The 15788-nt window shown below is 40.9% G+C and overlaps 1 protein-coding gene across 1 annotated transcript in view; it reads right to left on the reverse strand.

Moving 5' to 3' along the window:
* The window catches only part of cfap299 (cilia and flagella associated protein 299), a 129378-nt gene extending 114159 nt beyond the window's left edge, over positions 1-15219 (reverse strand). The window contains exons 1-2 of the mRNA XM_049578641.1: positions 15098-15219; positions 7927-8069 (exon numbers count right to left, since the gene is read on the reverse strand). Of these exons, the coding sequence (XP_049434598.1) occupies positions 7927-8069; positions 15098-15205 (251 nt within the window). The 5' untranslated portion in view covers positions 15206-15219. The remainder of the gene's footprint in view (positions 1-7926; positions 8070-15097) is intronic.
* Positions 15220-15788: the final 569 nt, after the last annotated feature.

Genomic DNA, 15788 nt, shown 5'->3' on the forward strand with positions numbered 1-15788 from the left:
TAACAAAGGTTGGCAAACATTATGCTGAATGATTCAGTGTAAATACTGTAGCACCAAACTAACAGAGAGACACTCTTGGTAAAGATGGTAAAAAGGCCGTTATCCTTTTCTCATATTCTGAGCCAAAAACCTTAACTTCAGTGGCACTTTAACTTGTTGTCTCTGATGGCGACGGCAACCAGATGCGGTTCATAAGCGTACACTGTGACCTGTAAATTTTGGCTTGTAATTTAAGCTTTTCATCGACCTTCTCAACAATAAAATGATGAATATATCCCTCCAATGCGTAGTTTAGACCCTTTTGGTTACTTCTCAATGACAGCTGATTGTTATGTTCCCAAAAATCATCAATTGCCTCCTGTGAAACGCCGTGTACTGTGACACCTGCCATAGCACCAGTCACTGAATGTTGATAGATTGTCCGAGTGAGGGGAGGGGGGCGTGGCTTAGCCATAGGTCAATTACGCAGAACTTTAAGCCTTAAATGGGATCGTTATAAAAAGAATTCACCCCCGTACAGTTATCATGAATGATGAAATAAAACCAGGCCACAAACATATTTATTTTAGCTGTAAAGTTGGGCATTTTAACACAGGAGCCTACAGGGATTTGCTCTGTTTCGCAGCCAGCCTCAAGTGGCCGGTCGATGAATTGCAGTTTTTGGCACTTACTCATTGGCCGCACTTGTCCGCCCTGGACGTTGCCGCTTGACTGTCACTGAATACAACTTAAATAGGTTGTAAGTAAACATTTTGATGATACGTTCAATATCAATAGTTTGCGACTTGCCAAGTACATTAAAAAGCATAACATTTCCTCGTTATGTTATTCAAAAGCAGAAGTTGCTTGGCGTTATGTTTCCCTCAAAACGTAACGTATATTGTTGTATATAAACGTTATGTATGGGGGACAGGTCTGTGTGATATGACACTAGTCTACAACTCCAAATTTCTGCTGTCTTACTTTTGGAGGACAAGAATAAACAAAACATTAATTTTCTTTTGTAGCATTGATAATTGAAAGCATTTTATCAAATCTGAATCCAATATAAAATCCACTCGCCAGATACAAATCCTACAAACTCCATATTTGGAGTTCTAAACCAAATGTTTTATGGATCACTTTTTGCTAAAAACAAAGAAGATACAAGACTGGATAAGACTCAGCTTAACAAATCCAGGTATTTTACCAACTTGAAATTGAAGCCAACCATCAGAACCCAACTCTTCTTTTACTATTTGTTGATTCTGACTACCTGTTCAGCTTCCCCCTAACCAAACAACCGCACAACTGGCTAAGCATCCCATTCATTCAAGTATTGTATTTCACTTATGTCTGATGAGAGCACCAGGTCTTTTGTTCGGTCTTTTTGTGATGTGCTGGCAGAGCCCCCCCTCTTTCACAGCCAAGCTGTCAGGAGGAGCGTGTTGTCCTCAAGAATGAGACAGGGCAACAACAGGGCAACATCTGATTAGCATTCACGGCACTATCTCCACTCCCTTGGTATTTTATTACCACAGGTGCAGGGGCATTCATTGATCAGATGCACGCTACAGGCGAGGTTAGCCCTTAATTGAAAACAGCTCTATTTATACACCTGCAGGCACTAAAGGTCTCCAAGAGAGCACGGGGAGGTTGAAAAGAAGAGAAAGGAAGAGGGGGGGGGGGGACACAGAGCAGTGACAGAGCAGTGAAAAAAGACATGCCTTGGGAGACATAGGTTAAGGCCTACAGGGGAGGCAAAATGCATTCCCAAAACAGTATGGCTACACAGTGCCATGAGAGGATAAGAATGCAGGTGCAAAGGTCTATAGGGAAGTACACGTTTCTGTAACAAAGATTACCATTTGCTGAAAGGACGCGCAAATAAATGCAAATCCCAATACATGATTATTCCGAACTTTTTTAGTTTGGACGGATGGATGGATTTTTTTCTTCGCTAGCCGAAGGACAGCTATGTCGAGTTTGTTTACCGTGCAGCTGTCAGGTTCTGTGGCCACACTCGTCTTTTAGAACACTGTACTGATTGTGCTCAGTCACTTTGCAGGTGGTACATTGCATCCCCTGGCTCGTGTTTTCACAATGTGACCATAACAGGAGGTCAGGGGGTCAGCTTGGTGGAAGTCCAATCAGAAAAACCACAGAGGAAAGAGCAATCTGCATTTAGACAGCGAGGGGGGGGCACGGCTCTAACTTGCCACTTGTGATGGAAAAAGTCTGTGAATGCTGTGCAGTTTTTTTTCTGTCTTGTCAAGGTCTTTTGCAGGATGTCAAATGTCCAAGTGTGGGAACACAATGAAAGCTGTTAATTAGTTGAAAAGTCATATATTAAAGAAAGATATGCCAGTTTATAGTCGCCTACAGGTTGTTTGCATTGAAGCAATAATCCAAACAGCAGGTGAAAATGTACTAAAATCATTTACCCATACTGCACTCTCAGCTCACATTATTACTGACAAAAAACAGAAGCATCATTTAAGGGATGCAATTAATATTTAAAAAAAAAATCACATTAATTTTCTATAATCTATCATTCACCTACAACAGGACCACACTGAACGTAAAGTGTTTTCCTTTTGAAATAACACAAACCCCGCTGGTTGATGACCTTGGAGAGGAGTCAAAAACCACTGAGCTGCTGTCCAGCCAGCTCCAAACAACAGACTGTAAAACTGTTATGAGTGATGTGTTTCCCAGCAATGTCCCATTATTAACGCAGCATTTTCATCTGTCTGCTGCTGCTGATGAAAAACAAGCTACTCTATAATTGATAATGGCAAATATCCCGTACAAGTGAGCCAGGAGGGGCTATTTGCATTTGAATTAAGTATTTCATTTAGTCTCTCTGTGTCATTTTAATGACCTGGGCAGATGGAAAATAGTTAGTGTTTTAAATGGGGCACAAAACATCTCTTCTCGTTGTTTCAAAGTAATGTTTTTTGGACATGGTTCCCATCAAATCCAATCCAAAGAGGCCAAAGTTCTCTATTTCATGAAATGCTGTTTAATCTCAAGCAGCAGCAAAAGGCAAATACAATATTTTAGGAATGTTTTTATGGACATTTAGATTCTTTATTTTGCTTTGACTCTGGCTCAGCCTACGCCATAGCTTGACGTGCACCTCCCCAGAAATGTTACTACACATTGTGGCGACACAGACTTCCTGTCTATTTCTGTAAGCTGAGCCCATTTCCTTCAGTGGAAACAAAGCTTTTATTTAATTTCACAGATAAGAAACAATAAATTGTGAAGACAATAAAGCCTCCACAAAAATAGAATTTTAAATCTTGTGTGTGATTTATCCTGGCTCCATAAGGGTAGAGGAAATCTCTCCTAGTCGCTAGGCTAATTCATACAATGTAAAATCCTATAGGTTTGTGCTAATAACGTTAGCATATTATATTTGTTTGGAAATTGTGTTTAGTATAAGACAGTTGTTTTGTCAGTGAACCTTGTGAGTTGTAATGGAGTCGAATTTTGTAACGTTTCCTTTGTTAAATGTTGTTGACTTCATATGAGTAGAGGAAATGTCCACTAGTCACTAGGCTAATTTATACAATGTAAAATGCCATAGGCTTGTGTTAATAATGTTAGCATGTTATATTTGTGTGGGAAACATGTTTAGTATAAGACAGTTGTTTTGTCAGTGAACTTTGTGAGTTGTAATGGAGTCGAATTTTGTAATGTTACCTTTGTTAAATGTTGCTGTTGTCCCTGGTTTAATATGAGTAGAGGAAAAGTCTGCTAGCTGCTAAGCTGATTTCTACATTGTAAAATGCCATAGGCTTGTGCTAATAACGTCAGCATGTTATATTTTTTGGGGAAAATGTGTCTGTGAATGCTGCGAGTTATAGTGAAGCTGATTTGTGTATGTGTTTGAAATTGTCTCTATTAAACCATGTTTATTGTGTGTTTAATGTGTGTTTTGAATCAATGAAACTTATTTCAGTACAGTATTTCACAGAAACCCTGCCAGTTACAGACACACCATCACACAAGTATAAATGCTCACAACGGCGTGGGCTACATGTGTAGGCTCTGTATAGAGCTGACGCACAAGTCAGTACTTGATACTCAAAAGAGTGATTTTGAGTGGAGTACTCCTTTAAAATCAATTTTCCTGGATGTTGTCAGTGTGGAGTCTCCAAATTCTGTACTCTAAACATAGTTAGTAACCTTACAAACAGCCTTTGGAACAGTCTCTACACGGATGTAGATCTTGGAGACGGAACAGACTACTGTGTATATAACATCCCAATGTTCCCGTACAACATTTCCCTGGGTCCTGTTGGGACAAGATAAAAGGCTTTGTGGCCTAATATCACTGTAACTGCAGGTGTGGAGGCTCCCATTTCACCAGTGTCACTGATGTTCACAGACGTTTGGAGGAGGGAGGAGGGAGGAGGGACAACAGCGAGACATCTGCACGTTTGGATAAGCATCTGAGGGTTCAATCAAATTCAACACCTAGCAGGTAAATGTTTGGATACATCCACAACCCTGTGTGTGTGCGTGTGTGTGTGGAGTCTGTTCTGGCTTGTCATCAAAGGAGATACCACAACCACATGGCTTTATCAAGAATGAGAACAATATCTGTGTGATCATTTTCCTCAGGGGGAAGGGGGGAGTTTATAGAGGACTCGGGTTTGTAGTTTTCTCCTTCAGCTTGTTTATGTTAACCATTTTTATTTGAATTTAGACAGATGGGCAGGCCTTGTTCAAATAAAAGTCTTATTCATGTAGGACATGGACTTGATGAATTACCCCCATTTATCCTGTCTTTTGTAAAAATGCAATCATAAAGGATTAAACAAGCAGCTCAAACCGCTACCGCACCGGATACAGCTATAAAAGATTCAGATTTTATGACCTGTCATGCCTTGATTAGTAGAGCAGAACTTCAGCCAGAAATGCATTTGACATTTTCCTCTAGATACTACTGCCGCCACTCATGACAGGAAGACAGAAACCCTGTCTAAAAATCACAGGAAGAATGAAAAAGATAACGTATACTACATTGTGTAAATTAATTTAGCTCACACTTCCATTTAGCAAGACTTCGTGAGCTGGTTCATTGTGTTGCTTAAGCTGCTTTAAAACCACCGTGCGGTAACCGCCCTGACAACCGCCGACCTCCAAGAGTCTTCCCCCCAAAAGCGTTTTTAAAAGCAGCTGTTGCCACAGTGGGCCAATGACAGGCAGCTGCTTCGATGAACACTGGCAGAAGTGCAAGCTAGCATGTAGCTACATACTGTAGCTAGACATCGGAAACCACTGAAATCACCAAAGATTTCGACATATTTGGACAATTTACCAGTCACGAAGTTTGGTGGACATGTTATCCTAGGCTCAGTTTTTCTTTCTGCACGTGGGCGGCAACGGCTTCATAGTCCTACTGCCGTGTTGGAAACAACTTCCTCTCTGACGCCTTCTCCTCATTCAAATGACTGGAGGTGGCGAGTTACCGTGCAGCGGTGTGAAAGCACTTTTAGGGTTACAAGGATGCTGACGATCAAATACAGGCTACTGTAGGACTTCAACAATGTCAACAATTAGTCAATTATTCCATTAGCAGTCTTAAAGTAAGAATGTCAGGGTAAGCCAATGGGAGGGAGAGTAAGGCGGGCCATTCCTTCACTATCCTGGGATTCACAAATAGGCGAACCAATCATTGTTTACAAATTCAGCTTTTTATTTGCTTTTTAAAATAATTTATCTGCATTAATTTTCAGATATCTGTTTATGGAGGTTATTAAAAAGCTATATCAACGTCAGACAATAGCCAATAGGTTCCAAGACTGCATTCCCTCCTCTTTCGTTTTCCACACAAAACATCTACCTGCATGCAACCAAAGCCTGCTCAAATGTGACTGTCAAAACTACTCGGTCTACAAACGGAAACCAGGCTGCTTACAGATTCTGCATTCATGTGCAGATATCTCTTTACAGACATGAATCATTTAGTTGAACAACAAATCAACCAAAAATTAATTGCCAGCTTTCCTGATAATTGATTAATCATTTCAGTCAGTTTTGAAGCTAAATGCGAAACATTTTGGGGTTCCAGCTTCTCAGATGTGATGATTTGCTGTTTTCTTTGTCACATATGATATGAAATTTAATATCTTTACACTTTGGTCTGTTGGTTGGGGGTCCCTTATAGGGCTCTCTCAAATGAGGTGCTGGCATGCGTCTGCCTGTTGGCATTAATGTACATGTGGAGTTAGATGCATGCTTCTGTGTGTTTACATGTGATAGCTTATTAGCGCAAACAGCTTACAGCGTGAACAGCTTCCAAACACTGCTCGATTCTTGACTGCTGTAAGATTCTTCTTCTGACAGTGTTGCTTCAACCCAGTGGCTGAAAGGTCAATTACCACAAGGATTTTATCATGTCAACATAGTCTATGACTAAATGTTTGAGGCTTGAACTTAAAGGCATTACAATGGACTCTAAGAAACACTGAATGGCATTTAATTTTTTCTTTAACATTTCATAGATTGATTCATTTCATTTAATGGATTCATCAAGTAATCAGTCAATAATGAAAATAATTACTAGTTGCAGCCTTTAACTCCACACATTAGCTGTAAACTTCTAACCAGAAACTCCACTTCTTTTTGTCATTTCCCTGCAGTCTCTCTCCTTTTTATCATTATTCCTCACTTCTCTGTACATTTATAAAGCAGTTTTTAAAGCCTCAGAATAAGAGCACATTTTTTGCTCAAGTTGAAATCAGTTGCATTACATTGGTGAAAAATTTATCTACAACGTCAGGAGGCAATCAAATGCACGCAAATGCATATATCTGGTAGAATACCTCAAAACAGGACCGCCATCTACCCCACAGTTGTCAATTGTGTCTGTGATATTTTTACCAGCACCTGAAGCAACACACCCACATTGCTTGAGAAAAACACTTCTATTTTTGGTCTGTTTTTGTCCAACGTGAGTACGCACACACACACAACTATTGACTGTGCATAGCCTTACAATAACAACAATGACCCAATACTGACTAACGCAGGAAAGTCAAAGGTCAGAGGTCCAGATCAGCTACCAACCCAATCCCCAAACTAAATCCTGGCATTGTTACATCTCTGCAAACCACAGCTATGTCACATTTGCATGTCTTACATGTAGCCGATAGGTTGAAACTTTACGTTTCAATTTTCAATTTTATGGTACATTGTAATGTGTGGTTAGGTTTAGGCACAAAAACCACCTAGTTATGGTTAGGAAAAGATCGTGTTTTGGCTTAAAATACCCGGATTTGTTGCCACAACTGCGGCTGAGCATGTCCCAGACGTCTCCTTAAAAAAATACCTGCTTTTGTCGCCACAAACACCGCTGGTCTCGAACAGTGGTCTGCTGCTTGGCAGCCATCTCGCCCAGGTCTCAGTACTTTTTCTGACATTTTGCAAATTTGAAACCACGAAAAACACCTTGATGTTAAAGAAAAAATATTAGATCAGGTATGCATTTTTTTTGTCATATCCTTTGACATTAATATGGTCTGAGATATAAGATCTGGTTTGGAACTGAAAGTATCACAGAAACTCGAGCGCAGGGAGCTCCCAGCTTCCACCACAACAAACTGATTCTAGGGAGAAGACAGGAGATCACTCACCTAAAATATTATTCTTTCACACTGAATGAGAAGTCAATACAATGAACCACAGAACACTAACAGAGAGGCAGACACCAGGAGAGTAAATTTCTTCTCCCAGCCACAGTGACTGAATTATTCCAAAATCTGCTGACCACATTCAGACTTCAAAACAGCCAAATGTGATTTTCAGAACATAACAAAACCTCCAGATATTCTAGCATTTGACTGGTGGTTGGTGTGAATTTGTCTCCCCTGTTAGTCATATGGACAACATCTCAGTGAGCATGGTGGGTTGGGTGAGAATTTAACTCACATTGGCTGGCTACTGCTGTAGAGAGTGTTGCTCTTTGCAGCCTCTGCAGCCTGTGCAGCTGCTTTCTTCTCCTCAAATTCCTCCCTGCTCAGGACTGTGCCCTTGTGGCTGTGCTCCACCAGCTTACGGGCCAACTCCCTGCTCTGCGAGAGAAAAGAAAAGGAGAGGAGTCAGGCAGGGAGAGGGGAAACGGCCTGCAGTCAGGGCTGGAGATTGTCAGATCTTGTCAGTCTTGAATTTTGGCAGGGTGAGCTGTGAATGCTGTGATCTATTTTTTCACTGCTCTTCTTGGACACCACTTCAGGACTGCTATTTTTTATTACTATTAAATGTCAGAAAGTAGTGAAAAATGCCTATTACAATTTCCCCAAGCTCAAGGTGACGTCCTTTTGCTTGTTCTGTCTGCCAAACAGTCCAAAACCTACCGATATTCAATTTACAATGATATAAAACAGAACAGCAGCATGTCCTCACATTTTAGAGGCTGGAAGCAGAGAATATTTGGCACATTTGCTTGGCAAATGATTTAAACGATTAATTTTGTACTGATCTACTAGCCGATAAATCAGTAGTTATTTTAGGAGAAGCATATATCCAGTTAATGCAACATCCTGGATTTAAGTCCGGATCAGCAGTCGCTGCTGAGTACTGCAGCCCAGTCCCCAGAAGAAAATGATGGCACTGTACATTTCCGCAGCCCACTGAAACAATACATTTGTACATTTCATACATATCATATCAAAGTTTCTGAGGTTACGCAGCTCTGATTACATGTATATTAGCAGACTTTGTCATTGGAAGGTGTAGATGATGGTGGATGGTGTGACAAGCTACCAAGCTGCTGACCACCGTTCGAGACCAACAAACAACAAAACCAGATGTTTTCAAGCGAGACATGAGCTGTGTTTTCAGCGACGATTGTGTCACCAAAATCAGTTTCTCTTTTTTTTTGACATGACATCAACTGCATTTCTAGCAGTGATTAAGCCACCAAAACCAGTTATTTTTTTCACAGGACATCAGTAGCATTTGCAGCAGCAATTATGCAACCAAAAGCAGGTGTTTTTTTAGTGAGACATCTGCAACACCTCAGGCCAAGATTGTGCCACCGAGCCAGGTATTTTTAGGGAGACATTTGTGGCATTTCCAGCAGCAACTTTGCCACCAAAACTGGGCGTTTTTTAGTACGACATTGGCCGCATTTCTAGCTGTGATTGTGCCACCAAAACTGGCTATTTTTTAGCCAGACATCAGCAGCATTTCCAGCCATGATCTTGCCACCAAGCTGAGTATTTTCTAATTGAAACAACAGCAGCATTTTCAGTGGTGACTGTGTGACCAAAAACTGGTGTTTGTTTAGCGAGCCATTGGCAGTATTTCCAGCTAAGACTGTACAACCAAAACCTGGTGTTTCCTAGCAAGACAACGAGGTATTTCCAGCAACAATTACGTGACCAAAAGCTGGTGTTTTCAGTGAGACATTGGCAACATTTCTAGTCAATATTTTGCCACCAAGCCAGGCATTTTCTTCAGCGAGACCTTGGTGGAATTTCCAGCAGCAACTTTGCCACCAAAACTGTGTGTTTTTCAGTGCGACATCTGCCGTATTTCCAGCCGTGACTGTGTGACCAAAACTGGATATTCTTAGCGACACATCAGCAGCATTTCCAGCCATGATTGTGCAGGGTGTTTAATTTTGTTTTAGCAAGAATTTGGCAGCATTTCCAGCAGCAATTGTGCCACAAAACGGAATTATTTACTTCATTTCCAGCAGTGATTTTGCAAACAAAACCAGGGTTTTTTTTAGCGAGACATCTAGGCATGTCCAGCAGTGATTGTGTGACCAAAACCGGCTGTTTTTTAGCAAGACATCAACAGCATTTCCAGCCATGATTGTACCACCTAGCCAGGTAATTTTTAGTGAGACACTGGTGGCCTTTCCAGCAGTGACTGTGCTGCCAAAACCCTGTGTTTTTTTAGTATGACATTGGCAACATATTCAGCCTGATTGTGCCGCCAAAATAGAGTGTTTTTTAGTAAGACATTGGCAACATTTCTAGCCAAGATTGTGCCACCAAGCCAGGTATTTTTGTAGTGAGACATTGATGGCATTTCCACCAGCAATTTTGCCACCAAAACTAGGTGTTTTTTAGTGCGACATCTGCCGCATTTCCAGCTGTGACTGTGTGACCAAAACTGGATATATTTAGCGAGACATCGGGCGCATTTCCAGCCATGATTGCAACATCAAGCCGAGTATTTTTTAGCAACAATTTGGCAGAATTTCCAGCAGCAATTGTGCCACAAAACAGATTTTTTTTTTTCAGCCTGACATCGGTTTCGATTTCCAGTAGTGATTTTGCAAACAAAACCAGGGATTTTCTAGTGAGACATCTAGGCATTTCCAGCAGCTATAGTGTCACCAAGCCAGGTATTTTTAGCGAGACACTGGTTGCATTTCTAGCAGTGACTGTGCCACCAAAACCGGATGTTTTTTAGTACAACATCTGCCGCATTTCCAGCTGGAACTGTGTGATCAAAATCGGATATTTTTAGGGACACATCGGGTGCATTTCCAGCCATGATTGTACCATCAAGCCGAGTATTTTTTTAGCAACAACTTGGCAGTGTTTCCAGCAGCAACTGTGCCACAAAACAGATTTTTTTTTCAGCCTAACATCAGTTTCAATTTCCAGCAGTGATTTTGCAAACAAAACCAGGGATTTTCTAGTGAGACATTTAGGCATTTCCAGCAGTGACTGTACCACCAAGCCAGGTAATTTTTAGAGAGACACTGGTGGCATTTCCAGCAGTGACTGTGCTGCCAAAACCCTGTGTTTATTTAGTGTGACATTGGAAACATATTCAGCCCGACTGTGACGCCAAATTTTTGTTTTTTAGTAAGACATCGGCTGCATTTCCAGCAGCGACTGTGCCACCAAAACTGACTATTTTTAGTGAGACATTAAGACATTAGCAGCATCTTCAGCAAAACTGAGAGTTTTTTATTGAGACATCAGATGTATTTCCAGCAGCAACTATGCCATTAAAACTAGGTGACTTTTAGTAAAACATCGGTGGCATTTCCAGCTGTAAACGTGCTACCAAAACTGGCTACTTTTTAGCGAGACATAGGCAGAATTTTCAGTCTGACTGTGCCACCAAAACCGGGTGTTGTTTTGTAAGAAATCAGCAGCATTTCCAGCAGCAATTCCAATGCCGAACGTGCCACCAAAACTGGGTACTTTAAGCCAAAGCATGATCTTTTCCTACCCATAGCCACGTAGTTGTGCTAAAACATTACCACACCTTAACCACAACACTGTGGTAATGTAAAGTAAAGTAGAGTTTACATACCCACTACAGCACGACACACAAAATGTTATATATCCGTGGTTTGCATAAATGTACAATGCCAACATTTACTCTGGGCATTGGGTTGAGTTTTGATAAATGAAACTCACCCCTCTGGCCTTTACTTTAAAATAACTTTCCCAGAATATGGAGGTGGTAGATTTAATGACTGAAAACAGGTCCATTCCTTTTCTAAGTGGGTGTGTGCGCGTGCGTGTGTCAGTGCCTCTGTAGGGACTGTTAGATTCACTATTCCAATCACCGTTTGCAGACCCGCCGTCATTAAAGCCAAGCCATAAAGTCATCATCTAAAAACCAAATCTTGCTGTCAAATCCTGTGGCTTGTCAGATCAAAGCGTCGGCCACATGTCCTCCTACCCAAAATCCCAGCAGCCAGGCCTGCGTCCGCACCCGAGAGGAAAAGTTATATTTTCCTTCAACTTTGATGTGGCTCACCAGAAATGAGTCTCAGACATTTGCCGGTCCTAAAATTGGCCCGAAAATCATTGTCTTCATTTTCAGGGCTCATTGAATAAGTCTATTTGAATGAGCTGCTTCTCAGAGTCGACACAGCAGGACCTGGACTAATACACAGCAACATCTATCCTGGCAGAGGCCGCACTGACCTTCTAATGAAACCTCTTTAACTGCTTCTCTTTTCTGACTTCACATGCATGGTGTGACAAATCCTAAGTAACAGGAAAATTACGTTTATAATTAGCTGATTTATCAGAACCTGGGTCTTATCAGTGGGACTGCACAGGTTAGGTAACCTGGGCCGACTGTGGTGTGTCACAACACTGGGGTGAGCGAGTTTGATAGTGATTGACTGCAGCTGATTATCAGGTCAGATATGAGTTGTTCTCTTCTCTGTGTGGACACAGGTGTTCAAACAAAGCAGCCCACTGCAGCAGCTACGCTTAGCATTAGCAAGTGTGCCATCTGCTGGACAAGAGCAGGACTGTCAATTTGTGATGAGCAGGTTCAATTCAAGTGTATCCAGGACTATTTGTGTACTAGTCAGAGTAAGTTTAAGACCAAAAACCTGAGAAGATCTACATCGTTGGTACTAAAGACAAAATAAGGCCCATAAGTTTGCTTTAACCTCATTAAAACGTGAGACACTGTGTCTTTGATTAAATGCAGCAGCTAGTTGACGAGCAGGTGTGAGAAGATTATGGAGCAATAAACCTGTTTTACACTTTCACTTACTATGAATTTATTTACTTTAATTCTCTCTATACTCAAAACCACACATTTAGTGGCAGTCTAGTTTAAATTAAGTCATTTTACAGTCTATTTTTTTTTTAATTTCACTTGTCTCAACAGTTTTTTTTTTTATCACGCATTAACTTTTGCTGTATTAAAGCACTGTGGAGTCCCGTACATGCTGGCATTGCTGTGGGAATAAGTGTTGTTGGTGTAGTGTTTCTCCAGTTAAGCCTCTCTTCGATTTAATGAATCGAAATCGAAGATACAGCGTCCCACGTTTTAAAATGTTGAACTGAAGCACTCTGTGGTTCAAATTAATGTTGAAGTGTCTTTAATGTTATGTCAAATATCAGTATCTTTGTTTCTTGTCTAAAGCCTAGTTCACATTACACGATTTTCACCACAATTTTGACGTCGCAGAGGATCTTGAGAGCCACCTTGGGTCGGAGGTGAGTCGGCAGATAGTCTGCCACGACGAGTCCTCATGTGTGAACAGGCCTACGAGCAAGTTGCCCCCTCGTCTGCGACTGGGACTGGATATCTGGCATGCTAGAAAACTGGAGAAGTGTGACACGACTGACAAAGACCATCAGCCAATGAGGCGGGATACGTCCCACGTCAACACGCAGGAGGACAGAAGAAAATTGGTAGTCGCGGGTTGTGGGTTTTTTTGGGCTTGTTTCTAAAGTTGCTTATTTGGGCTTGTTCTCTAAACGTCGCCTTTCTCTCTATATATCCGTCGCTTCTTCTGGGCTTGTTTCCATAGCCCTGGTTGCTTGTTTCTCTCCCAAGATCTGGCAACACCGACAAGCCGGCAAGCAACAACAATGGCGGCGTCCACAGGATCACAGGGAGCGCGTTGTGTTTGGACCCAGGCCCTGGAGGCAGATCTGATTCAACACTGGGAAGAATATCCATGCCTTCATGATGTGTCGTCTCCAAGTTCAAAAACGTAGTTTGGTGACATCACTGCGTTATCTGGGGCTCTGTCTCTGAAATCTTGTGGTGTGCACACACAGGTCGTTACGCAGTTGGCGAGACTCCCGATGACAGAAACATACGTCGCCAGGTACGAACACTTAAAAGGTTACAATAGTCTCCGCGACACAAAATCGGGGTGAAAATTATGTAATGTGAACTAGGCTTGAATTGCACTAAAAAAACTGAAGAATTAAAAAAATACTCCAACTCGTAACACATGAATGGATTTAGTTTTTTAGACTCAGTTTCAAAGCAATTCAATGTCAACCGAACTTGTTAATTCGATTTTTAAAAATAAACTTAATTCATTTGTGTGTTACCAGTTGAAGTCATTATTTTAATTTAGTTAACAATGTTATTTTCTCAGTGTGGTGTGGCAAATGGAGCTGCTGTGAGGCACGACACTTTTCAGACCTTATCAAACAATAAAGTATCATCATTGTCATATCATCATCATCATCATCATCATCATAATGGTGGATGCATTTCAGGTAATTTCAGCATTTGCAAAAGTGAAGATTAAAACTTTTGACTCCTTGAAATTAGACATTATATGTCACTTTAAAGCTTTTTCAGGACTTGTAGTTCCAATACAGCATACATCTGTGATTTTTAATCCTAATAGTCATACCACAATAACAGTTGTTAGCAGTAAAGACAACATTGTCGTAGTGGGCCTCACAAGAATTTGCTAAAGACTTTCCAAAAGAGAAAAATATAACAATCTAATAGCATTTTGTTGCCTCAGCTGCTTTGAAATTGTTTGACTGGGTGAGAAATTATATAAATGTTTCATTCCATTCATTTATATTTCCCCAACGAGACAATTGTTAGATGAGGACTGGCAGTAGCTGCTTGAAAAGGCCGCAGTTTAAACTCCCCATTACCCAACCAGTGTGTGACTGCCACCTAGCGCGCGCCTACACGCACTACACCAACAAAACTTATTCCCATGGCACTGCAGCATGAATGTGGCTCCACGGTGCTTTGATACGGCAAAAGTTAATGTGTGCTGATAAACACTGTCAAGAAAACAACTGGAGAAACTTTAAAATGACTATATTTAAACTGAGCTGCTACTTAATGCGTCGTTTTGAGTATAGAGAGGAGCATAAGGCAGATTCCATACCGTTTTTCGGCAAGTGTGTTACCTTCTTAACTAGCAAGAGAGGCTTAACTTGAAAAACATCCATTAAGTCACCTGAACAATCTCAGGAATACAATGTTCAATTCGGCTGATGCTTGGCTTAGAAAACGGTAGATAAATTCGTAATAAGCTAAAGTGTAAAACTGGGTTTCTTGGTTCATAGCCTTGTCACGCCAGAACGTCAACTAGCTGCTGCTGCGGTCTTGAGAGCAAAAAAAAGCGATGCTGTATTATTAAAAGAATGTGTTATGAGATTTGGCGCATGCCGAATTAAAGAAAGGAACATGTTTATCTTTAAAAGTGAAAAATTATGTGTTTCTAACGTCAACTGTTGCTTAATTGCTAAGATTACCTTAAATTGACAGTTTAGTGAAAGCGGTTCTGACGTGGTGCCCAAGTACGTAACCGCGGTTACGTAGGACAGCTAGTAAACGTTACAGGGAAACTAAAGTTAAACTTTGTAGCAGAGTGACTCACTTTTAAGTAAAATAAATCCGTTGGCGTCACTTTGGAGTCCAGGTAATCTTCGTAGGTTTTAAACTGTGTCACAGAGTCGTGGAAACGGGCGGCTGCACTGGGCTCCATCTTCACGCGCTCTGTGTTGTTACAGGCTGCTATAGTAACCGCGTCACCTGTCACTCATTAAGGCTCATCACAGGAAGCGGAAGTCATGGAAGTCGTAGGGGACAAACAAACAAACAAACAAAAAATATTAAAATATCAATATTGTTAAATGGTACAAATGGATTCAATAATAAATCATACAGATTTTTTAAATTTATTTTATTTTATTTTATATTTTTTTTATTTGGGCCCGACAATTCAAATCCTGGTGACAAAAGTAAAATCATAAGTTTAAGATACATAAAGTACATATCAGCCTGTACATATTTTAACTTCCACAGACCACCCCAGGTGTTTATGTCACATGAATTGTTAAGTACAGATACAGATCCTTTTACTTTTTCAGAAATGGGTTTGTTTCCCTGACGTGTCCCAGCTCTCCCAACTGCAGCCACAGCAGGTTTGTATCAGCCCTGCTATCAGTGTTCATCAAAAAGATGCAGGGGGAGTCTACGGTCAGCGGTTGACCCTTAAATGGGATTGTTCATTTATTTCCATAACATATAAACAGCTCATTCTGTGGTAATGAAAACACAGTGACTCT

This window comes from Epinephelus fuscoguttatus, linkage group LG6 (genome assembly GCF_011397635.1).
Source record: "Epinephelus fuscoguttatus linkage group LG6, E.fuscoguttatus.final_Chr_v1".
NCBI lineage: Eukaryota > Metazoa > Chordata > Actinopteri > Perciformes > Serranidae > Epinephelus > Epinephelus fuscoguttatus.